A 26,851-nucleotide genomic window follows, 5' to 3' on the forward strand; every position below is an offset into this window, starting at 1 on the left:
TTAAGCCTAGGAAATGCAATTGAATTGGCTTAGTGACATCAAACAATAGCATTGTATTTCGGGGCTCTAGCTCACCCAGTAAGAGCGTGCGCCCCATGTAGGCTGAGTCCTTTGCAGTGGCCCGGGTTCGAGTACGACCTGTGGCCCTTTGCTGCGTGTCATCTCCCATCTCTCTCCCACCTTTCCTGTCTATCCACTATCACTTTCTAATAAAGGGAGAAAAAAAAAGCATTGCATTTCCACCATGTTTACATATATTGATTCTAGGAGGGAAAAAAAGAATAATGTAAGATTCCTAAATGTAATAATATGCCTGGTTATGGCCAATGTTGCAGCACTGTTAGTAAAACAGTTTAGAAAATAACACACTCATACAGTACATCTCTCTTCTCTTACAGGCAGTAGTGAAAAGTAACATTTACTCAAGTAACGTTACTGTACAATTATGAGGTACTTGCACTTTACTTGAGTATTTCCATTACTTTTTACATGTCCATTTCTTGAGACTTTACTTGAGTATTTCCATTTTCTGCTACTTCATACTTCTTCTCCACTTAAATTCAGAGGCAAACAACTGTACTTTTTATTTGACATGAGCTGCTTTGCAGATTCAGATTTATAACACAGGATAAAATCAACTAATACATTATGATTATGTATCATTATAGGTAAGGATAAGATACGTATTACGTATACCTTTACCAGCTGCAGCATTAAAGTGTTGTTTGCACATTAATACATCAATACTGTGGCAATGATACTTGTTGGTTTCCATTCAAAAGTAAAAACATCTCCGTCTTCTCCTGCAGGGCCAACTGCGTCATGTGACAGTCATATGATAGATCGTGACGCCGTGTTGTAGTCAGTCAGCTGTGTTAGCTAGCACAGGACAGTAACGGGGTGAGTAACTCAAGCGAGATTTTTCTCCATTATTCGTTATCAGATAGGTTAAAATTCCCCAATTATATGACTTGTCTGATTCGGTGATTGTAAATGTTATTACCTGTGTAACGGTGAAAGAATGGATGCGAAGCAATGTCAGCACAGCTTAGGTTAGCATCCTCATCTTATTTTGCTAGTTTAGCTACGTTGTTCCTGTGTCGCTGCTAACGTCATAATTTGACAATTTTAAACGTATGCGTTATGTTTGTTATATAGCCTTAATATCGTGTAATGTCAAATAATATGCACTGCGTTGATTTATCTCGGATAGACCTGTGACATTCATCATGGGTTAAGCTAGTTATCTAAAATGACCTGCTGCTAGCGAATTTGCATTTCCTAGGATGGCGAAGGAATATCCCGCCCTACTCTGCCTCTGATTGGCTTATTTTGGTATTCTTCCCCTAACCTTAACCAATCCCACGTTTTATGCCTAAACCTAACTAGCTAATCCAACCAACGAAGGCAACGAGTACTAGCCAATCAGAGGCATAGTAGGGCGGGTCACGCCTTCACGATCCTAGAAAACGCAAATTTGCCTGTTGCTAAACTAACTGCTCTCTCTGCTTTAGTTCAGCTGTTGGGCTTTTTGTTAGATAGCTTGTTGACTAATGTCAGAATTAGTAGTAGTACATGAAATGTAATGAAAGTAGTTCTGACACACTTTGAAATATTCACGGTATAAATGGCAAATTATGTAGCTCAATGCTACCTGTAGGCTATAACGTTAATATCTTTTAAGCTCTGTAACAGCTAGCTAACTAAACTATGTAACTGTTAAATGCCATCTTTAATTGATTATCAGCATCAGGTGTTGTATTGTTGGCTATATGCACTATTGTCTTACGTGCAGTTTAGTGTCACAAATTATTTTCCAAAAACTGAGTGTCCCAAATGATGAGGGTCTTATTTGAGACCGGTTAGGGTAGCACAGTTGGTTTAGCAGGTTCATAATTAATTAAGGACATTGTATGGGGAATTTGTGACACTAAACTGCACGTATACCTGCACTATTTACATTTTGTAGCTTGTACACACAAATAGGCCCAAACCTGTAATATTGCCTCTGATGTTGAGTCACTCTGCTGATGTTCATTCTGATGTTTCTATCCAGGTGGCGCAGGATTTTTATTCATACATATACTGTGGTGGATATATTATCACAGGATGGATATCCGCGGGGCAGTGGACGCTGCAGTCCCCACCAACATCATTGCTGCAAAGGCAGCTGAGGTGCGGGCCAATCTGGTCAACTGGCAGTCCTACCTGCAGTAAGCACACATTACAACAGTACATCATGTTAATATACTAATTATTACGTACACCTTTACTAATGCAGTTCAACACAAGAGCTCTGTCATTAATTCTACTTCAGCAAAGTTTTTGTTTGCTGTCCAAAACTTTTTTATTCTACTTTATGTTAACTACTTGAATAATTAATAGTAAGATGTTTTATTGTGTCCACCTCATTTACATACATTTCTCTTCTGCTTCAGAAAGTTTACTTTTAATGAAATTAACAGATTTCAACACTGTACTTGGCATAAATTAGAAAATAAGGTGCATATTTTGCGGAATAATTTGCATATTTAGTTGTGATATTGTTATTTAATATAATATGTTAATATATAAGTCAGTATGTCAAACTGTCCTTCGACAAGTTAAGCTCTCATTACATCAATCTTCTAAATCCATCAGTGTAATAATTGCAGACTGAGTTCAGTGTGTCAATCTAAAAGCTCTAGTTCCTGTGTTGTGATTCATTGTCTTGGGTGCTACTTCCTCTTTGAGCCTGCTTTTTTACAATACAGCAGATCTGACCTGTGACTCACATTATCATTTCCAAAAGGATCATCTGATGACTTGATTTCTTGTTTCATTTAGTGTGGATATGCTATAAGCATGTTTGACTATAACTAGCTACCTCCATGGACCATCCATAGTGTGTTTTGCCTTAACTAGAACATATGGTATTTCCAGGTTAATTAACATTATTGTGCAAGCTGCTCTTGCAATTAGAAGCAGCATGCTCATGACCAGGTATAGCCCAATCCTCCAGTGTTGTATGTCTTGCTCTGATGGTAAAGGACATGTTTTGAATGCCTCATGATTAAGCATTAGAAATAATCACTCTTTATTTGCACACCCACTGTTGGCCTTGCTGTTGTTGGTCAAAAATGTATATAGTTAATTGCATACTGTAGTTGCATTGTGCTAAAATGGCAGTGTCTTGATGAATTCTCTTGTAGGAGTCAGATGATCTCAGTAGAGGACTGTGAATTCATCAAGAAATTTGAGGTGGCCAACTCTGAGGAGAAACAGGTCATTCTGACCAATGAAGGACATCAGGTATTGAGTACTCATCCAAAACATGTTAGAAGTTCTCCTTTATATTTCTTTGGGCATTGTGCTGATGTTCAATTTACCATATAAGCATTGAGATAAATGAAAATCTGTTCAATCAATCAATCAATCAGTTCTGTCAACGCTTTTCAAACACATATAACATAGACTTCCTGGTTCATTTTCTACCTGTATCCAGTACTAACATGCCTACCCCAATAGCCTATTGCATTGTTTTGCTGTAGTGCTGTTGTGGATCTTAAAGGACCCTTATGCTGTAACATAAGTAGTTTGCTGACCTGAGTCTTTTGACTGTTTTTTTGAAGTGTCAGGCAGAATAAAAGCAAAGGCAGTTTGTTCAAATAGTGAATTGGTACATGGGTGCTGTGTCTTTCTGACATTGTATGTATCTATTTTGTTTTTGCTCAGTGTGCAAAGACCTTTCTGAACCTGATGGCACACATCTCCAAGGAGCAGACAGTCCAGTACATCCTGACTCTGATTGATGACACTCTGCAGGTATACAAACTGTGGACAAATGACTGTGGACAAATAGGACATGCATGTGCATATATGTATATGAGGATCGCATCATATTACCCCCACCAACCAAGAGGTTTGCTTTAGGCTTTGTGTGCATTTAAAGACTTCTTTGTGGTTTTAAATAAATTAAAGAGGAAATAGGACATTATTGATAACTAGCAGTGGCAACAGAATATTTCCCCGTGATGGCCGTGGGAGATTGTTGTTTTCATGATCTTGTATAAAATGATCTAAAATAAAAACCATAACTGCAAGAGAATGATTCTTTTGGCAGAAGAAAGCTAAGGCTTCTGTCTTTAGCTTCATTACGTTGTACGCTTGTGATGACGCTATCACGTTACGTGATGTCTGGTGCAAAACCGCGTGACGCTATTCTATTGCCGATAAAACTATCAAAACGCCTTTACACTCTGCTCATAAAAATGAGCATATCTAAAACAAAAAAATTTACTTAGTTCAAATAACTAATGGAGTATTAAGAAATATTTTGTTCATGTTTCTACATTTAGAAATCTTTTGGATTAATTAATGTTTATTTAGTATAATTTGATTAAAAAAAAAACCTGTCCAACTTTTGTATTTCTTTTATTTATGACACAATATCAATACTTTAATTGATTATTATGGTTTATTGACTTGCATAACCTTTTAGCTTAGATTTTAGGGATATGAGCATTTGAAGATACGCCAAGAAATGACATCACAATAAGCAAAAATACCAATGTAGGCACTGGTCAACAATTTCTATTTCAGAGTTCAAAGGGTTAAACAATTAACAGTAGTTACAGTTTAAAAAAGTAAAGAATTGAATTGGTGAATATGCAGTTAAAACCAAAGTAATCTGTTATACAGAGTTGGACTTCCCTTCTTCCTCTCTTCTAAAGCATGTGTTTAATTACGACAGTTAGTTTTGCTTTAATTTTGTGCAGAAAATAATACATAATACAATCCAGGAGCTTATCTACAACCTTAATTCATGTGTGACTCAGGAGAACCATCAGCGGGTCAACATCTTCTTTGACTACGCCAAAAAGACAAAGAACACCGCCTGGTCCTACTTCCTTCCCATGCTGAACCGTCAGGACCTTTTTACTGTCCACATGGTGAGTTAAGAGTTGTTGATACTAAGTGGTTGTCAGAGTCATATCACAATTCAAGCTGTCCCTGCAACATTAGACTAGTTGGCCATCATGAGGAACTATGTCAGTCTTTACATTAAACAGGGACAACATATGTTCACAGTGGGCTGTGAACTAGGTGGGGAAACATCTCTAGTCCATGCTTAAAACCTAAGCACATTGTAGTATTTTTAGTTGCTGACATGCATAATCTATCAAACATCATAGGTTATTAAATAGAATATCAGATATTATATTCCACAGTTAAAATGATAGATTACATAACATTTTTCACAGACATTAATTTTTCAGAGAATTGACTCTGCTTCTAATCATAGGAAGGCATCAATAATTCCTCACAAAGCTACCTTCTCCTTTTCCCACGAAAACAGGCAATTAATGTAATGATTTCTACCTGCCACCCTTTTCAAAGACAAAGGATGACCACCCAACGACAAACTATGAAAGGGCACACACAGCTTAATTATAAATACCAGCCAGATGGCATCCAGCAGGTGGGCGTCATGTGACCCAAAGTCTGCAACACAGCACTTTAACTCAGTTCAACTATCATGCTGACTCTGACTCTTGCTTTTAAAATGGAGCCTCGCTATTTCTACATATCAATTCTTAGCAAAGGAGGAAATTGGAAAACAGAATATGTTACTGTCTCATCACAGGGCACAGGAAGCACTTTACAAGGTATTATGAGGTAGTTGATGTGGCTTCAGCCATTTTCACACTTGGATGAGGTTGTAGATCATGTTTTGTGTTCAGTCAGTATTTTGGTGCAGTTTCAAGACACTAGATGTGTCTAGTCTTCATCCTTTTCTCTCTTTTTTTTATTTCTTTCTCTCTCTGGAATTTAAAATGAATGAAGCTCTAATGCACTGTAGAAGATCTGATAAAAAAAGTTGTAGCTTTTTTGAATAGCTCCTCCTTACCTTAGGACTAAAACAAAGCAACAAAATTAATCTGTTTCATCAATGTTGGTGAAAATACACATTTATTGCTTGTATATTTTACATCAAAAAGGAAAATTTCTCAAAGAAATGCTACATGATTGCCATTGCTGCCATTTTAGTAATAAGTAACAAATGCTATACCGTGATCTCTCAGTGCAATTTATGATGGCCTTCCTGTAAATTTATACTGTTGAAAGACTGTTCTTGCACAACAATATGAATTTAAAATGTTCTCCTTCCTTTATTAGGCGGCGAGGATCATCGCTAAGCTGGCTGCCTGGGGCCGTGATCTGATGGAGGGAAGTGATCTGAACTACTACTTCAACTGGATCAAAAGCCAACTCAGTTCACAGGTATTTAAATCTGAATGTTGTTGCTAAAATATCTTGTGATATATAAAAGTCTGTGTATCTAAATATCTGGATTACTGAGGTGGTTTTGGCTTTTTTGGCTTTTGTCATTGATTTTAAGAACTACAAAAAAACTAACCTGTTATATATTTTGTCATTTTACAGTAACATTTTTTACTGTAAAATTGTGTGTTCTGTCTGTTTTATGTGACTAACAACATACTACTACAGTACGGTGCAGTTAATAGTAGCCGTATAAGGTGATGGGAAACATGTTGCCTGATAGTAGCAGTTTAAGAAAGGTGATAGCAGGTGTCACCAGAATCAGTGAATTTATTTTTGTCAAGTAAGTAAGTGGAGTATATGCTCATTTGAAAATTAAAAGTTAAGTATGATGGTTGTGTTGTTTGAAAGGTGTGCGCACTGTATACTGCATGATATGAGTTTTAAAATAAATTTAACTAATCAGATTTATCATGTCATGGGTTATTCATTTCTTAGGGATTAGGACATCAATCTCAGATACACTCATATCTGAGATTGATGTACTCCAGATACATTGGCTTTGTCTTTCTCATGTGGAGTATAATTATTTAACCCTTGTGTTGTCTTCCCGTCGACCGTGCAACTTTTTGAAATTTAAATTGCTTGACACTTTTGTCAGGTTTTTTATTGTCACTTTTGTTTTTGTTTTTGAAGCTTTTTCCAACATTTTTGTCAGAGCGTTGCATGGAACCATCCACGTTATGTTTTTTTTTTTTTTGACAATTTGGTTGAAAGAAATAATAAAGAAACTTTTTGAAAATTTGTCAAATTAGCCAGAGGACAACCGGAGGGTTAAACAGCAAAAAGACTTTTGCCTGTCCGACCTTGAGTCTGATGAAAACTGTGATGTGATGATGTAGCTTTGCCTTGGCAGATGAATGCACCTAAGAATGGGCTGATAACACACCTGACTATTAATTCCCAGTTTCTTTTGTGCTTGTACATTGCACCCTAGTATTTCTAAAATATACAGAGGTGTTTGTCAATTCAGATATAGTGAGCTTTTCCAAAAGCATAATTTTTATCAATTTCTCTTTTTATTAAACATTCTGTGTCTTTGCAAAATATGTTCTTAAACTATAACTGCTTCTTGAAATTGCATTTTATTATTATTTTCTCTTCTCAACAGCCAATCAACAAATCAGTCACCATCTGATGTCACTGATGGCATTTGTGGTCAAGCTTACAGTACATACGGTGTAGTCCAGCAGGACTGTAACTTCGCTCAAAGCTATGGATTTTGAAAAATTGTGCACCTGTTTGTTTTGTTTATCTCTCATTAGAACCTACATGGTACAGGTCCAGAAACAGGCTCAGGAGCAGGAACTATTTCCCCCAGTGAAGTGAGTATCAGTGAAGTGCATCTTCAGTCAATCTGGCGCTTCCAAAAAAAACCCCCAAAAAAACGACAATGGCAGGGTTTGTGCAAGGTGGCATCTGCCAGGTATCACTGGACTTTCACATCTTTTCTTTCCCCTCTTTATCTCTCCCATCCTGTTCTTGCACTCCAGTTATTCAAATTGCAGATTGTTATAGTCCTGAGTCTGTTAGTACAAGTTTAGAGGAATTCTCCATTTGGTCAGCATGGTGTTTACTGCAACTGATTGGTTTTAACTGTAGGAATTGCATGCAGTAAGCCACTTCTCCTTAATGCTGAAAGTGCATGACAAACAGCTTTACCTGTTTTAGGATAACAAGGGGAAATTGTTATAGCATTTGCACAGCAGCAGCATCCTACCATTTTATACCCCATACAAGCATAGCGTGATTATTCTGAGAAGTGTGCTCAGAAATCTATTAACATGAGCACTAACTAATAATTGAACGTCATCTTTTTCTCAGCATTTTCAACCAGGTTACCTCCACTCTTATGTCCTCACTGCTGCCTGTTCTTCTTGCTGGACTTCTTTGCTTTTCTTCAACCGCTGTTAACAGATTAATGTCATCTATTTTCTCCTCTCAGCTTCCTCCTCTCTAATCTCAATTTACATTATTCTGCTCAGGTGTAATGGGACACTTTCCCTGCTACTGCTCTGTATTGTACTATTGGGTCTGTGATCTAGCATGTGTTCATGTATATTACTACTGACCGCATTTGCAATGCCTCAGGTTTGATCGGTGGTGGTAAAGCAAGTTTTGGACTGGCCTTCTATGTGCTGTATCTGCTTGTCAACTACTACGTGTTTCAGAACTACACTAATTGTACTTGACCTTCTAACATGTTTGTTTTCCTGATTACACAGCTAAGGCTTCCGCTTCGGTTTGAGTAAATGTTTGCCTCTGTCCTTTGCAGAGCTCTCAGTACGTCCAGTGTGTGGCTGGGTGCCTGCAGCTGATGCTGAGGGTGAATGAGTATAGGTTTGCCTGGGTGGAGGCTGATGGAGTCAACTGGTGAGTGATAACTCCTTATTAACAGAGTTCCTACAGTTTTTTACAGTCTAGAATTTTTTTTAAAGACAGTAGAGAGAGGAGAGCTGGAAATTGGGGAGAGATAGGGTTGTGCATGGCTTATAGACAGACAACAATTTAGAATAAAGTACACAAAAGGACAGCAATGAGTAAAAACAATAATTAATACAAAAAGTACTCAAGAACACAGGGTTAACACCAACACCACTTTTGTGATCATTGCTCTTCACCTTACCCATCTAGAGAAAGCAGCAAGAAGAAGAAGCCAGAAACCTAGAGGACCACCCTGTCAGATCCATAGCTAGTAACAATTCAAATTACATTTTATTACTGATGGAATAAAAGACCTCATGTAACTGTTAGTAACCTCTTCAGAGAGGGAACATCCTTCCTGGTGGAAGCAAATTAAACTTACTTTATGAAGGGTGCTGGGTGCCCCCCTGATTTCCGTGAAGTTTTCCCGTAGAGCTGGCTACATAGCCCCTGCACCCCACCTCAACTGGGCACACCTTCAGCCTCAGCCCTCTGCTTCAGCTGCTAGGTTGGAGTACTGCAGCTTCTTACACTCATAGGCTTCATTGACCGCATCCTCCCAAGGACTGCCAGCTCGATGATGTAGCCATGTTGGCAGAAGTTGGACCACATGTTCACATCTTTAGCTTGTCGCACACATTTTTTCTAAATACAGCATTGTAAAAAACAGTCTTACTGCTTGATTTGGATTTGATAATTAGTGCACATCTATGAGCACCACATCTCTGCACTTACCAGCTATTTATCAAATGTATGACTTGCTGTCTAGCTGTAGTCATTAGTACTCTGTAGTTTGAGCGCCTCTTCTGTTATCTAAAGACTGTCTGAACATTTCATTCTCAGCCATCATCAGAGATAATGGATGAGCAGCATGCAGGCAGCTGTGAAAGCTATTCCATTAGTTAACAGATGGTAGATATAGATGGTCCTTTTCCCTACACTCGTTTATTTTTTTTTTCCATTTTTAGTTTTTATTAATTTATATACTATGTATTTTTATGTTTTAAGCATCACAGCGGTGCTGAGCAACAAGTGTGGCTTCCAGCTCCAGTACCAGATGATCTTCTGTGTTTGGCTCCTGGCCTTCAGTCCTCAGCTCTGTGAGCAGTTGAGACGCTACAACGTAGTGCCAGCCCTGTCGGACATCCTTCAGGAGTCTGTCAAGGAGAAGGTCACTCGAATCATTCTGGCTGCCTTCAGGGTATGTGGAGAATTTCTCATTTGGTTTGAATTTCTCGTTTCTGTGTGTCTCTAAAATTCCACTTTTCACTGATAATGTTTTGACCACACTGACTGAATTTCTGTCCCACATCTTGGCCAAGGGGGTGTTACAAGATTATTTTCCTTTTTTTTTTCTTTTTTTTAATGTACTTTTGTAGTAACATTTTACCACATAAAGTTTTTTTTCTGTTTAGCAAAAATTGGAGCTATTAAATATTTTGAAAATTGCTTGCAAATGTTTGCAGGTCATCATTTTGTGCCAGCACTTATATACTGTTATACTGATATAGGACAGTCTGCATTTTTTAACAGAGCACTTTGCATTTAATAAGGATATATACTTTATCACAACAAGAGCAACCTGAAATGACACATATAAATAAGGCAGCCCATAAAAGACACATAAATACAATTTATGATTATGCTGCCCTTTAATCTACCTGCTGTGATTGCTAAAACATCCACTGAATATTTAATGTAGTCCTAAGAGCTGCGTTCTGGACTTTCTCTGTTGTTTCACGTAATGAATTCCCCATGCTATACCCTGACAAAATTAGGCCCCATTTATCTTCCCATTCTGTTGTGCTTTTTACTAGAGGAAATTAGTGTGTCTAACAGGGCACTAACACAGGTCTGAAACATCTGAGAAATACATTGATGTGATAACTTCCAGGTCTTTAGAGGAGTAGGTATTGTTTTGGGAGAGTATAAAAATGATTGCTTGGTTCCTAAAATTATGCATTTTATGCAGACAATTAGAGGAGTAGGTATTGTTTTGGAAGAGTATAAAAATGATTGCTTGGTTCCTAAAATTATGCATTTCATGCAGACAAACACACTTCTCTTAGTCAACATACAGTATACATAGTATTTCTTGCTAGCAGTAATAATCATCTGCTATAACACAGATACGCTGTACCTGCCCACCCTCAGCACATATCACATTGAATGCTAAGCAGATTCATGTTGAGTCAGAATTTTGCCGTAGAAAAAATATAGATTTTTAATTTCATTTAAAATCAATATTTTTTTCTAGCCTTAATGATTCTAGGTTTGTCCAACCCGGCAACACCAGACAGTCTCCAATACCTTGGTCACAGTTACAATGGTGTGGTAAATGCCATTGATTACATGATTGAAACATCAGCTCCTTCACTAGTGGAAGAAAATGTGTAGCTGAGGTAGGGCTGGGCAATATATCGATATTATATCGACATCGATATATGAGGCTAGATATTGTATTTTGGATATCGTAGTATCGTGATATGACACACGTGTTGTCTTTTCCTGGTTTTTAAAGGCTGCATTACAGTGAAGTGATGTAATGTTCTGGACTTACCGGACTTACTGTTTTATAATTTGCCATGGTATCCACATTATTGGTGATTTTTTTTAATCAAAACTCTCATTGTTTTTGTGAAAGCACCAATAGTGAACCCATCAATATCGCCACAGTATCGACATTGATGTATTTGGTCAAAAATATCATGATATTTGATTTTCTCCATATCGCCCAGCTCTAAGCTGAGGAAGGTATTTTAAGTTGCTTTTATTTCTCTTTCAGCCATTTACCATCAGTATTTGACTGTCATTTTAACCTCAGTAAATAGGCATTTGTGTTCCTGATGGACTACCATTCCATGTCTTTTGTTTACTGAAAGAAATTGGTTTGAGACAAAATTTTAGAGTTGTATTGTTGTACTTTATTATGTTTGCCTCAGTGGATTGCATCTGTTCTTGCTTTGAATTTTCCCCAATGCTCATTCATCACCTCTCACATCAGCAGAGCTGTCACATCAAACGTTTGGGAATGTTCCCGCAAGAGAAATAGGCTTGATTTTTAATTGGTGAGAGTTGCAATCATTTTGCAAACATATGCTCACCACATGGGACTTGCAATGTGACATAAATTATCCGGACCATCTAAGAGTTGATAAAAAAAAAACATATTTAATTAGGCTGCAGAAAACATGAAATTTCTTTTAGCCATAAGCCTTTAAAGGCAAACAGGCTATAAACATTATCTGTGAGCTGGCCTATTTGCTCTATTTGAGAGGGATGTTGTGCACACATCACAGGTTATTGCAAGAAAGAAATTGCCAGATATGTGTAGTTAGCTGTAGATATACCCTCAACGGGCTTAGGGGTTCAAGGTAAATATGGATTGGGTTTCCTAAACTGCTTGGTTTCATTGTGGTAAATGTTGATTCAATTTTCCTCAACTAGTCGATTAATCGACTGGTTGTTGTAGCACTGAGTTTCTTATGCGCTCATTCATTCATTGATTTGTTTGGTATGAGTAGGTGTATTTTTTTTCAGATGTTGAATATCTCATTTCTCAACCAAATTGGTTCACTTATAAGTGTAGTTATTAATATACAACATCTGTTCCTCACACTGTTCCCTCTTACAGAATCTTCTGGAGAAGTCAGCAGAGAAGGAGACTCGTCAGGAGTACGCCCTGGCCATGATTCAGTGCAAGGTGCTAAAGCAACTTGAGAACCTCGAGCAGCAGAAATATGACGACGAGGACATCACCGAGGACATTAAATTCCTGCTGGAGATGCTGGGAGAGAGCGTACAGGATCTCAGGTACCCAGTCGATTCCATTTCATAAACAACAAAACGTGAGTAGTCATGAGTAGTTCCACTACAGACAGCAGATTACGAAAACATTGTATGTTATATTGTGTAAAAAATAAGGAAGAGTATATTATAGTGCTGAACATGAATCTGATCAACCTTCCTGAAGCTAGTCTATTTTCTCATTTATTACATTTCTGTTTATTTTGAATGCTGCGTAATGCAGCTTTCAGAATAGATGTGTACATATAGAAAGTTAGATATTCTCTTTACTTAAAGTGTGTTCAACTAGACCATATGCTGTACCTCTCAGTACAACAGGTGCAGGGCTCTAGAGTGCGACCAATTTGGTGGACATCCGCTGCCTCTCCACGAACCAAGCGATCCCGTTTATATCGATATGGTTTAATGTTGCATTACATGACCCATTCCTTCTGTAAAGCTGTGCCTGTGTTTGGATCTCTCCTCCGTGCAGCCCCGCCCTCATTCACTCACGGTTCCCCTGCAACATGGAGAGACACAGCGTCGCCGGTCCAAACTGCTGACATTTGTCTACAGTTTTAATTGTTATTAACACAGCTGTATATTGTTAAGTATGAGAAGGAAACCGGTATTGGTACCAGTGTTTCCGCTGGTAGCCTTATTGCGGCCGCCACGGCAAAAAACACATTAGAAGTTATTAAATGCAACTAACTTCAGTTCGTTGAGTAATAGTGTGTAAGACGAAGCCTGCTGGACCTCGGCGAGAGATGTGACCCATGGCCAGAATATCATAAATGTTATTCATAAAAATGCGGCGCAGTGACGATACACAAGACGTGTGTAACGCCGCTGAACCGCCAAAGCGCATTCGACCCATGCTGGACACATTCATAATGAGTCAGCTGTCACTCTGTGAGTAGCATACGCTTCAGTCCATCGCACTCTCCCTCTGTCTCCCTATGTCTTTCTGTTTTTTTTGTTTTTTTTTAAGATTTCGGCCTTTAGTTTGATAGGAAAGCTGAAGACATGAAAGGTGCGAGAGAGGGTGGAATGAAATGCAGGAAAGGGCCGCAGGTCGGAGTCAAACCTCTATACAACCGAGCCATGTTATTGTTGTTGAAAACAAGTGAAGGAGCTTTCTCAGATAGATAGATATAGATATATATTTATTATTATTATTATTATTATTATTATTAATATTTTTTTTTATATATATCCCAGGCTATTTATTTCAGATAACTTTCATTTACATGTGTTGCAGCTGTATATTTTCGAACTGGTAAAGGAAACACTGTCTTTGCATTTTGTTTTAATAAAAGAGATTGTGAAAAGTGGCTTTGACTTAAATCTGAACATTTAGCCCACTTCTTAAAAAACATACAGAGCTATATGTCGTGTATCACCATTCAGCGTTAACGGTGATGCAAGGAAAAATTTGTGTGCTAAATTTTGTGCTGGTGCACCTAAATAAAAAAGTTAGGCGCAACAGTGCAACCAAGGCAAAATGTTAGTCTGGAACTAAAATAAGATCTTTGGAAAATCATTTTAATGTTGTGTGTATTTTTTATCAACAGCTCATTTGATGAGTACAGCTCTGAACTTAAGTCTGGCCGCCTGGAATGGAGTCCTGTGCACAAGTCTGAGAAGTTCTGGCGTGAGAACGCCGTCCGCCTGAACGAAAAGAACTACGAGCTCCTCAAGTAGGATGAAGCATTTATTGTAGTGACACACAAGGGCACAGTGATATTGGATATGCTTTATCATACACTCAGATGTTGCCACTAGAGAAGTGAATTAATATGTATTCTAAATTTGAATGTGAGAACGGAAATTAAAAGATGTGATTTAATTCTAAAGGGTTGAATTGAATTTGAATGTGATGTTTTATTTTTCTGTAGGCTGCATATTAAAATCAGGCTTTTGCTAGCATGCAAACATGCCAAACTAAGATGGTTAACATGGTAAACATTGTACCTGCTAAACATTAGCATCAACATGAGCACATTCGCATGATGACATTAGCATTTAGGTCAAAGCACTGCTGTGGTACTGTAGACTCTTCACTTTCTGTGAGCTTTTTGTGAGTGGCATATACAAATTTGAAATATTTGGTACAGTTTCCCAAATTTATATATATATATATATATATATATATATATATATATATATATATATATATATATATATATATATATATATATATATATTACATGTATTAATGTTCAAAAAACACTTTTCCTGCATTCCACTACCCATACTACCATACATACACACACGTACATGTAAACCTACTAGGAACTAAAAATATAAGTATGAACTGGAAAGTGAGCATAATAGGTCCCCTTTCATGGAACTAAAACCTAATGTTGAAAATCTTTGAGTAAAAAAATACATTGATTCTTGTGTTTAGATTATAGGTATATTGGTATTAAACGTCCATGGTCACATTTGTTCAAACACTCTCATTGAGTTCTGTGGTAACATTCTGTCTCAGATTGTACTGAAAAAGCCACACTCACCATCATCTTGTCTGATGATTGCACAGCCCTTCAACGTGTGTGTGTGTGTGTGTGTGTGTGTGTGTGTGTGTGTGTGTGTGTGTGTGTGTGTGTGTGTGTGTGTGTGTGTGTGTCTGTGTGTCTGTGTGTGTGTGTGTGTGTGTGTGTGTGTGTGTCTAAAATTTATTTTACGAAGCTTTCTCTGAAAGCATCTGAGAAATATGTGATTTTTCAGAGTGAAAAGGGTGTGAAAATAATCTGCCTTTGATGCAGACGGACCTCTCCACTTAAATGCATCCTATTTTTTCTGCCTTCAATAGGATCTTGACAAGGCTTTTGGAAGTGTCTGATGATCCTCAAGTCATAGCAGTGGCAGCTCACGACATCGGAGAGTATGTGCGGCATTACCCACGTGGCAAACGGTAAGGCATATTTCTGTGAAAACCAATTTCTATCAAAGCTTAATGCCACTATGTGTAGAATTTCTGACCCTGGAACCCCGTTTTGGTAGTACAGCCTCACCAACATCACATTTAAAAGGAAAAATACTTACTGAACCCACTGATTGGCCTGTACACATGAAGCTTATGCCCTCTCCTCACAACCCCAAGGAAATGAGGGAGATTGTTGTCTTGTTTGTGTCAGATAATGCTGAAGTTCAGGGTGTCTGTCGCTTCTGTCTTCCTTAATTCTCTGATGCTGCTAGTTCTTGTCTGGACACCTTATCCTCTCCCCATATTTTAGGTTTTCCTCAACGTTTGTTATCCTAAAGACACTATGTGATTGACATATTAATCATATTACCCTGTGATCAGGTCTCAGGGTTGATATGCCCCATTTCTAGCCTTACATTTCTAATTTCTAATTTCTAATTCCCCACTAGTTTTAATGCACCCAGTTTGTATGTAACAGTACAAGTGTTCCTGTGCTTTCACCTACTTTTCTTTTCTCTAGTCACACCATTTACTGTGTTATCACATGCATTATGCTGGCCTGTTTTCCTCTTCAAAGCATTATATCCTTTTACAAGGCCAGAGACCCTTCATAAGACACATTGAAAAATTCAGTCAGGCTGGATTAAATTACCTGGTGCTGGACCACTGAATGACCTAAAACATGAAAATAGTACCTGTTGTCTGTGTAGATAAAGGCTTCCTCCCATTATTCCTTTATATTCCTCCCATTTCAGGGTGATTGAGCAGCTGGGTGGAAAACAGCTAGTGATGAATCATATGCACCACGAGGACCAGCTCGTCCGTTACAACGCCCTGTTGGCTGTGCAGAAGCTCATGGTCCACAACTGGTATGAACACATTCGTAGCGTCATTGATGTTGTGCATTCAGATGTTGTCATGAGGAAAATTAGCCCTTACAGTTTTAGTTGAACCAGGCTTTCTGACATTAAATAACAACCACTACATGTGCATACAAATGATTCCCTGCAGTCCCTGCTCACCCTCACAGATATTTTCAGTTATTTTTGGCTGATTAGACGTCTGCTTAATTTGAAGTTGGGCGGAGATATGCTGGGAATTATGCGAGGTTAATGGACTGTGTACTGATAAGATTGATGAAATTATATTTTGCTCCAACAAAGCCACAGCTTCACAGAGATGTCACTAACGTTCAGTCTGTACACATCCACAGTCCTAAACAAAAAGGTCTAATCAAGCAAAATAAGTTAAATCCCGTGTGGGTTGACTGTGTCATGGCATTTAAAGATGATCTGAACTTAAATATGTGTTTATTACATCAGCATTCAACTTTTAAAGTCAGTATTTGTTGCTTCATTTTGTGATGTCCAACAGGTCACGTCTTACCAACTAGCTAACTTTTACTGTGTGTTTTATGTTATTCATGGAGAATACAAAGAGAAAAATATAGAAGGCAGACATTAGCATTCTTTTCGGCCTAGCAAACTTTGTAGTTTTTTTCACATGCTGTTGCAACAACTAGTAACATTAGAAAAACTACACCACCACACCGGATCTAGCTAGACCGGAAACAAAACGGGCACGCCGCACACACTTGTTGGGGCTTGCTTGTGTGTAACGTTACGTTTTGAGTGGATGGCGAGCGCAAGACGCCGAAATGGATGCCAATAAGATTCTGAATGTAAAGTTGATTTTTAAAAAGTTGCCAAATGGTTCCATTGACAAGACCAAAGTGATCTGTGTGTTTTGTTGTTGTGAACTGAGCTATCATCGCAGCACATCCAGTCTGAAATACCACTTGATGGCCAAGCACACAGCTGATGCGAATTCTCCGCCCCCTCGTCAAAGCCAGGCGACAAAAGCACAAAGCAATATATATAAAAATACTGTGTATACTGTATATTGTTCTGTATCAGATTCTTAAACTCTCAAATATTGATCAGTATCCTTAAAACTCCTCTATTCAAATCTCTCACCAGCACCATTACAAACTATGTGCTTTGTTTACTGAAGTGGTGGTCAATACTTTAGCTTTAATGTTAAGGCACCACTCCCTTGCATTTTCACAGACCCTTACACTGAACCTGCCCATCATCTTTGTGTGTTTTTTCTGTAAGTGAAAATGTGTTTGTTTTGCTGCCACTATCTAAAACACACTCTGCTCCCTGAGCAACTGTGGATGGAGGTCTTGTGTTACTGTTTAATATCATAGAGTAGTGCTGTTTTCCCATCTAAGTGGCCTTAATGTTCTGTGTAAACTTTATGTTCACTGAAGTGTGGGTAGAAGTTTATTTATCCACTGTAGCACAAAAGGTTTTCGGTCTTGTTTCAGTGACTGTGAAGAATGAAAAGCAGATTCCCATTATCAGACCTACAATAGAAAGGAAGATGCATTTTCACCACCTCAACCTGAATACTGCAACTTCCAGTGTAAGATAGATGTGTTTTAATCTATAACATGATGTAATAACATCTTACAGGCTGAAAGGTCAGATAACTGCTGCAGAAAGAGAAAGGGCTGATGCAGGGTTAATTATGTGATTGATTTTTTTTTTTCTCTCCATATTGCCCAGCTCTACTTCATACTCCAGACAATGTTGATTTGATATGGAAGTGGATATTTCATCAAGGTGTCATTTAAAAGCCCGGCACACAAATCACATCTTAAAGACATTAATCTGTTCTTGTATTTTATTTTACTGCTACTCCTTTATAAGTCTTTATTTCGCCTACACCTTCATGTGGCGACATCCTATGGCGTCACGGTGTTGCAGTGGTTAGACACCTCACAGCAAGAGGGTTCTGGGTTTGGGCCCTTCTGTGTAGAGTTTGCATGTTCACCCCGTAGAGCTGGGCAATATGGAGAAAATCAAATATCACAATATATTTGACAGAACGCCTCGATATTGATATTGTAGCGATATTGAAAGGTTGACAAACAGTGCTTCTCAGAGGTGTATAAACTAGAGAGCCATACTTGGGTAAAAGTACAAGTGCTCCATCAAAAAAGTGACTTGAGTATAAGTGCTCTTTAAGCACCACACTTAAGTGGAAGTATTAAAGTATTCAACATTTGTTGTACTTAAGTATTGCAAGTAGTTTATTTTAAAATGTACTACTCAAGTACTGAAAGTAAAAGTACAAGTATTGTGTTATTTAGTTATTAAAGAAAGCAGTCAAAAGTTTAAATATCATATTGTTTATATTATGTCAAATGTTTAGCCAAGGCTGTAGCCAAAGGAATTAACAAATATTAAATATATTATATCAAAAATAACAAATATTAACAAATACTGAAATAAAATGTACAATTATTCATTCATTTTCAATGGAAGACGCCTTCTCTCAGCTGTAAGAAGCAGCAAATCCGTTGGCGTCGCGTTTTGAGCGACTAGAGCGTCAAGCAGAAAGTTGAAGTTTGGTCAACTTTATGGTAATGACCTATGGCACGGTTCAGCAGCAAAAAAAATAGCAAACAATCGGAATATAGACGTCCTTCGCGCTGGCTAATCCCAAAAAGCTCATCATCGCTGTTGCTGGGTTCCCTATAATTTATGATATGACTTTGTTTGTGTATAGGAACCAATTTTAAAAACAAAATGAGGCATGGGATAAAATAGCTGGGATAGTTGGTGTCTCCGGTGAAGTGGGTGATGATGATTTTTTTTTATTATTATTTTTAACTAGGAGGGAATAATTCATTGCACAAATGAGCAGTGTCCAAAGTTTGAAATCAGTTCTACACCAAACACAACAACTACCAAAACCAAAGACAAGATAATACGTAGTGGTGTCCACAATTTGATATAAAGAGCCGACTTGTTGGAAAACAGCTGATCTGTTGCGCACCATTTTCTCTCACTCTCTCTTCAAGGAGAAACAGCTGATCAACGATCTATTAGCATAAGTGTAACAGAGCTGTGTGATTATGGTAATCAAATATATAAATGAAAATAGGTTGAGTATAACTAATATTTACATATACAGTACATATAGGCCTATATACAGATGCATCCCCTCAGAGCGGCCAAAGCGTCAAAAGCTTCCCCGTACTTTTTGACAAGTGTCCTTGACAAGGTGGCTAGAGCTTTTTTTGCGCTCAATGGTGTTTTTTGCCCCCAACTGCTCCTTCCAGCCACGCTGCGACCGCTGCCTTAAAGGCACCTAACCTTAACCCTAACCATAACCAGTGCATCCCAACGGTGCCTTCCAGGCAGCGCTGCCTGGAAGGCACCGTTGGGGGCAGAAAACACCAATAAACTTCTTTTGCAGCTCAAGTCGGCGGCGGTGTGTACGTACAGTCAGACACACAGCGGACAGCGCCAGTGGAAAGCTGGAGTGCAGAAATTTTGTCTCACCCCTTTGGCAGTGAAAGTAATTACACAAACACTGTCGACGTGCTTAAGAAACGCAGTGGGATTCATAATAATGCCATGTAGTAGGGGTGGTACGGTTCACAAAACCCACGGTTCGGTTCGTATCACGGTTTTAGGGTCACAGTTTTCGGTTCTGTACAGTTATTTTTTCTTTAATCTTTAACACTCCAGAAATATACTTCAGCATATTTTATATATATATATATATATATATATATATATATATATATATATATATAGCTTAATTATCCACAATGTAGGATACAGTATTAAAACATAGTTCTATCTTGTAATCATGCACAAATGGAATTTGACTTTAAGCACATGGGACCATCTCTGAGGAAAGCTAGGTGAGATTTTGATACAGCAAGAGGGAAGACATTGATGATTTCAACAAGTTTTTCATTTATTTGGCAAAAAAATTAGTGTGTATCGCCATTTACAGGAACATATGTGCCCTTTTTAGCACATGAAGATTGAAATATTACAGAATAATAATTGAAATAGCTGAAAAACTAACAACTTCAGTGTAGCTCTTACAAAAATACAGGTGACGTGACCATGCAGCACTCCACACTCAGCCATTGAGGAGTGGTCGACTCGGCTCGCCGCCTCTCAAAATCTGACAAAAATCTTTTAAACTGACCTTTGTCGATCTGAAATGAAGACAGATTCAGCAACTGCATGGCCTATTTCTTGCTTAAAATGTTTTCAGAAACACGTTTCGGTGAACTATTTTTGTAAAATATGAGATCTTATTCACAACGAGACGCCATTAGAGTCTGTTTTGAAATTCGAGAGCAGCCAGCCCCACGTGACATGTTCGTCCAATCATCTGCCAAGTGTTGCGTTTGTCACGCTCCTCCCGCTCGTCATTTCCGGTAAGTGTTTTAACATAGGTGTTGAAAGAGGGCACATCGGCAGTAAGTGGTTTGTGCACATTAGAAGTGTATTGACGAACTGCGCTACGCACACACGCTACGAACTGAGACAAGTGAACCGTACGGTTCGGATGTTTTTTCATGAACCGTACCACCCCTACCTATGGTCTAGCTATGGTCTCTCCCCCTATGGTCTCTCCCCCTGTTCTTGCCTGTTAAGGTATTGGGTAATACAGGTAGGCTGACATACTGTGTAACCAATCAGAGAGTCAGAATGAGCAAATACGCTGTGAAGAACTGTAAGTGAGCAAGGTTGGTTGATGGCACTCTGTGTATTGCTTTTGTAACAGCGTTGTTGTGGAGTTAATAAACTATACGTTCTGAGCACAAATAAGCTGTATTGACATACTTCTGGTGTGCCAATGCCACCAGACGCCACAACTCTGGTACACTGAGAAATAAAGAGAGCTTTCCCTGGCAGCATTGAGTGAACTCGTTTGGCAAGGTCTTCAATGTAACAGACGTTCATTTATATGTAAAGGTTCCGCACTCTAGCTTTAAGATATGTTCCTTTACATCGGCAATAGTCAAAAGAGGTAGGATCATGTTTGAAGTGGAGTAGCCCTTTAATTTTGTAGTACCGTGATAGAATACTGTAACCACAAAATAAACTAAGTACTGTGATATAAATTTAAGGCCATATCACCTTCCCCTGTGTCAGCCCTGTGATTGTCTGACGATCTGTCCTGGGTGTACCCTGCCTCTCGCCAAACGTCCGCTTGTATTGGCTGTATCCCCAGTAGATAATAGATGAATGGATGGAGGGCAGCATGCTGTGTGATTGCTGCTTCAGAATGAGGAATACTGAGGCTGGTCCTAAAAAGAAGTTTATTTTTGAGAAGATGAGGTGTCATCCACCCACAAATCGAACATAGTTCCAAAGCAGCTCACCACACCCACTATCACCTTGAGTGGGTTTCCATGTAGGATCTTCTTGTCTTTACTTTCTAAAGGTTGCCATGGCAACAGCAAAGTTGCCAAGTTTTTTTTTTATCATTTTACCCTTCAGTCTGCTTTGAAAAGTTATTTTCCTAACACGTTTATGGAACATGAATAAGTTGTGATGGATTGTATTTTTTTTGCTGTTGAAGGTTTCAGCTATTGAGTTACTCTGTCCTTGTGCTGTACTGGCCTCTGTTGTGCTTCACTGAAGCACACCCCATTCTCCAGAAGTCCATAGTTGTCATGGACATTTCATGATATATCATTAAATTGCATTTCATTCACTAGCCTGGCTATTAGGGACAGCAAAATACCCTCATATCTGTTCCAGATTACTGAGTACTCCTTAAAAAACCAGATGAAGAAAGTGAGAAAATTGCAGGAGTGGGAAGTTGACTTTTTAGTGAGAATTTTGAGGGTTATTTCTCTCTTCAGTCCTCATTTAACTGAAATGATCACAGAATGTACTGTTAATTTCCAGTGATCAAATGTGCTTTATTTTGCCGTACCACTTTCTTTATTTGTATTTTGACATTATAGTTGATACAGCTTTTTAATTCTTAAGTTTTATAAGCCAAAAATAAAATTTAAAAAAAAACAGTATTCTGGTAATTTTTACAATAATCTGATAAATATGTAGATCTAATCACTGTTTTTTTTTCTCTCTTTTTCACAGCCTAAATTAGGCTCTTTCTTAAGGATATAGAGCACGTCATGAATAAACTTAGTGATCTTAGTGTTATTTAATGTAAACCTGGTAGACAGCTGCCTAGGGAAAGGAAATGAGTTTATTACAGATACACCATTTAGGTTATAGACCTTCGTCGGTTGTTTAATTTACAATATGAAACATCACATCTTTATACTAAAGGCACTGTTGTAACAACCAATAACAAAAGAGAACCAGATCTCAAACACCTAAGACATTTACCACATTACTGATTGATAAAATAATAGCCTTAATTTTATCTTTAAAAAAAGGTTGGGGGAGGGGTGGTCCAAAAACTCATATCCATACATTTATCTTTTGATTGGCTCTCATTTCATTTTCATTTTATTATTTATCTCGAACAATCAACAATGTTGCAAAACAAAACAAAAAAATGTAAACCACAAAAATAAAACACAATCAGAATTTATCAAAGACCAAAAAATAATAATAAAAAAGGATAAGTTTGAGAAGGAGCAGGTGTAAGCAAATAGCTTATTAGGTCCTGCCCCTACTTCACAATATCATATTATTACAAAACAAATAGATATGCAAATACAGCATACAATCTTTCAATAACTTACAACAACATACAACAATACCTTCACATTACATTTCCATTCCTATGTTTCAGTCTGTTTTCTGTATTGGTCAAGTATTGATTTCTTTAATCTATTTTTGAACTGAATGATATTATGGCTGTTTGATGTCATTGTTCAGTCCATTCCATAGGGTCACCCCACAAACTGAAACACACATGCTTTTAACAGCAGTTCGCACAAGAGGTTGTTTGAACATACAGTACATTGTCTTCTTAGATGATATCCCCCATATATTTAGCACATCATTGCTCCTTATATAGCCTTTGATTCAAGAAAAGGCAATATGACTCATTATGCTGTGCAAGTATTCATTCATACAGCAGCTGCAGATGCGTACATCAAAAAGGATGCGCAAGACTTAACAACTCTTGCTCATCCTTCCCATTCTTGCCATCTGCCTTTGTAAACTCCTTGGTCTTATTCTGAATCAATATATAGCTGCTATTTGCAGACCAGCTAAAGGTCATCACGAGAACTTCAGGGAAGTGTGGAGATTTTACATGTTGGATTATTTAGTTTCCTCTTAAAAGCTGAAATTCTCCATGTAAGCATACGTTCTTATAGGAAATGAGGGGTGGTTATGTGAAGCTCAGAGGCTTAAAACTTGTGTTCGATAGACTTGAATTATTCTCAAGCAGGTGTGAAGGACCATGTTCCTCGGAGAGTCTGCAGGTTTTCATTTCTAACCAGAAACAAATATAACTTCAGTCTAACTGCATTCTAATCAGTGAAATCCCCAGGTGTAGATGCAGACTTTTGCCCCTCAAAACACTTGATTTGACTGGAAATTACTGTGAATGTTCGTCAACAATGAGATGAAACATTAAAGTGCAGGAATTAAGGCTTTGACCGGAGATGAGAAGTATTTTGACCTGAGACAAAAATGGAAAACATGCCTGTGTTTCCTTTAGGATTTTTTTTTTAGCAGTGGGGGCAGGTCCGACAAAATATATCATATGAATGTAATAATGGCATTATATTTCAACATATTAATCATGTCAGGGTCAGAAGCTTGTATTCTGAGATTAAAACTACCACTTATGCTGACATTAAAGGACTTAATTCCACCCCAATAATCAGCCGGATGGGAATACAGCATACGGACATGAGAGTGGTATCATTTTCCATTTTACTCTCTGCATAGTCTCGCATTGCCAGACCTTCCTCCACAGCTCTGGGGAGGAGGGTCTGGCTAGTTCACACAGCATTCCTGGTTAGGAGAAAAAAGGTTGGTTTATTGGCATTTCTTTAAACCAACCGCCGGGCACAGCAACGGTGCCGCTGCAAAATAGCCTCGGGAAGGAACTTGTTTTGGTGGAACATGTGAACGTAGGGAGGCCAGCTCTGGAATTAAAATGGCTGTCGAGTGTGTTCTGAGAATTAACTTTAAAAAAAAAAAAAAAAAAAAAAAAAAAAAAAAAGGTAAATATAATTTGGTTGTCGGTTCTAGTTCAGAGGAGGTTTCCCGAATCGACCAGAGTTTAGAAAACGGAAGATGAGGGACATCTGGCCCAAATTGAGGGACATCCGGCGACACCTTCAGGCGGCATCGGAACTATCCTGTAAATTAAACGTCATCGATATAGACTACTCTCTGCAAGAAAGCAAATAAGTGTATTTCCCAACATATGCAACATTTTTCCAGTCTTCAACTGCCAATTTTGGTGTGCTTGTGCTATAGTCTCATTTTCCTACTTTTAATGGAGATGAGTGGTACCTGGTGGGGTCTTCTGCTGGTGTAGCCCATCCGCCTCAAGGTTGTGCGTGTTGTGGCTTCACAAATGCTTTACTGCATACCACTGTTGTAACGATCTTCTATCAGTTTGAATCACTCGGCCCATTCTCCTCTGACCTCTAGCATCAACAAGGAATTTTTGCCCCCCAGGACTGTAGCATACTGGATGTTTTTCCTTTTTCAGACCATTCTTTGTAAACCCTAGAAATAGTTGTGGGTAAAAATCCCAGTAACTGAGCGGATTGTGAAATACTCAAACCAGCCCGTCTGGCACCAACAACCATGCCACGCTCAAAGTTGCTTAGATCACCTTTCTTTCCCATTCTGACATTCAGTTTGGAATTCAGGAGATTGTCTAGACCTGGACCATACCCCTAAATGCATTGAAGCAGTTGCCATTTGATTGGTTGATTAGATAATTTCATTAACGTGAAATTTAACAGGGGTTCCTAATAATCCTTTAGGTGAGTGTAATGTATTGTACTTTCTTTCACAGGGAGTATCTGGGAAGACAACTCCAGTCCACTGATCAGCAGCAAGCTCCTGTCGTGGCAGCCCGAAGCTGAACTGTTCCTGTGCACGTGCGTTTGTGTATTACTGTGTGGATGAGTGTGTACTGTATGTACATTGTTCTTTGCCATTTTAATAATGGCTTGTTCATTTTGTGTAATGACTTGAAATCAAACGGTGTGGTTTCCTCCTTCAATCTGCACCCTCAATGATCCTCGATGTTCCTTGATTTGACTGTTGTGCTTTGTGTCGTGCCCTCTCTGCCAAGTGATGTGTGGGGATTGAAGTCACACTTTATGTCTGTGATAATGTACAAAAACTGCAACTTATTTAAGTCTTATGTGTAAAACATTGTATGTATCCCAATAAAGATGCTTATCTATGGTGTTACTGTGTTGCATTATTACACCTGCTGGATTTGGACTTTTACTGAGATTACCTTTTTATAAGATTTTTTTGTTTTCTTATCAGACCATATTCAGTTGGCTCTCACCTATTGAAAGCAGAGAAACAAGATTTCTTTTTTCTTTTCAAGTGTTTTTTGTTGTCATGTTTACTCTCATCTGCCTTCAGGCTCAAGTTGAACTTTCATCTTTTCATCCTTCAAACTGCCTGTAGTAGGGAGTCAAACATATCTTGTAAAAATGATAGGAAATGTATATTTTACATTTCAGTGCTCTGTTGTGAAGTGAAAGGTGGAGGTAATGCAAAGGTTATTGTCTTTTTATATGACTTGCAACCTGTTTTTAAAATACAACTCTAGAAATCAGAAAAAAGACAGTCTCTTTCCCACTGATGTAGAAAAGCATAACTCCTACATGGAAATCAATGTGCTTCCTTTCACTTTCACAGTTATAAAAGAAATATACTCACTACACGTTATTAGGTACACTGGTGCAATCTAATAGAAATCAGAACATCAGCTATGCCTTACAAAGTTATTGATTTTAGTTTTTGGTGACATTAAAATGTGTAATTTAAATGTCTTATTTAGGTCATACTTAAAGCTGGTGTTCTATTTGTCCCAATAATATACATGAGGGGCACCTAATATTCGGAACACCATCACTGACTCGGACCTCAATGCTAACACATTATTTAATTAAAGGTGCTCTAAGTGATGTGACGCGTTTTTTAGGCTACAACATATTTTATCACATACAGCAAACATCTCCTCACTATCCGCTAGCTGCCTGTCCCATGAACACACTGTAAAAAAACGCGGTCTCTGAAGACAGCCCAGGCTCCACAAACGGCAACAAAAGCAAACTGCGCCAACCTGCCCCACAAACCATAACAAACAGTGTTCCAGCCAATAACAGACAAGAAGGAGTTTGTTGAGTCATGAATACGCATTGTGGAAGTAGCCTACCTGCTAACGCTGCTGCAGTGATGGCTCGACCAACTCCTTTTTGTTGCCGTTTGTGGAGCCTGGGCTGTCTACAGAGACCGCGTTTTTTTACAGTGTGTTCAGGGGACAGGCAGCTAGTGGAAAAATGTTGTAGCCTAAAATACGTGTCACATCACTTAGAGCACCTTTAACACCTCTATGTAATATAAAACTGAACAT

General features: G+C 38.3%; 1 protein-coding gene across 1 annotated transcript; it reads left to right on the top strand.

The window, feature by feature from the left end:
- The first annotated feature begins 799 nt into the window (after positions 1 to 799).
- Positions 800 to 25,671, top strand: atp6v1h (ATPase H+ transporting V1 subunit H). Its single transcript, XM_028593655.1, has 14 exons — positions 800 to 900; positions 2,057 to 2,213; positions 3,192 to 3,291; positions 3,715 to 3,804; positions 4,818 to 4,931; positions 6,160 to 6,264; positions 7,590 to 7,649; positions 8,600 to 8,697; positions 9,757 to 9,949; positions 12,383 to 12,561; positions 14,109 to 14,234; positions 15,353 to 15,454; positions 16,222 to 16,335; positions 25,268 to 25,671. Exons 2-14 carry the CDS (start codon positions 2,110 to 2,112, stop codon positions 25,335 to 25,337), a joined length of 1,455 nt encoding a protein of 484 aa, XP_028449456.1. The 5' UTR covers positions 800 to 900; positions 2,057 to 2,109; the 3' UTR covers positions 25,338 to 25,671.
- The last annotated feature ends 1,180 nt before the right edge of the window (positions 25,672 to 26,851 follow it).

The sequence above is a fragment of the Perca flavescens genome, chromosome 12, assembly GCF_004354835.1.
Source record: "Perca flavescens isolate YP-PL-M2 chromosome 12, PFLA_1.0, whole genome shotgun sequence".
Classification (NCBI taxonomy): domain Eukaryota; kingdom Metazoa; phylum Chordata; class Actinopteri; order Perciformes; family Percidae; genus Perca; species Perca flavescens.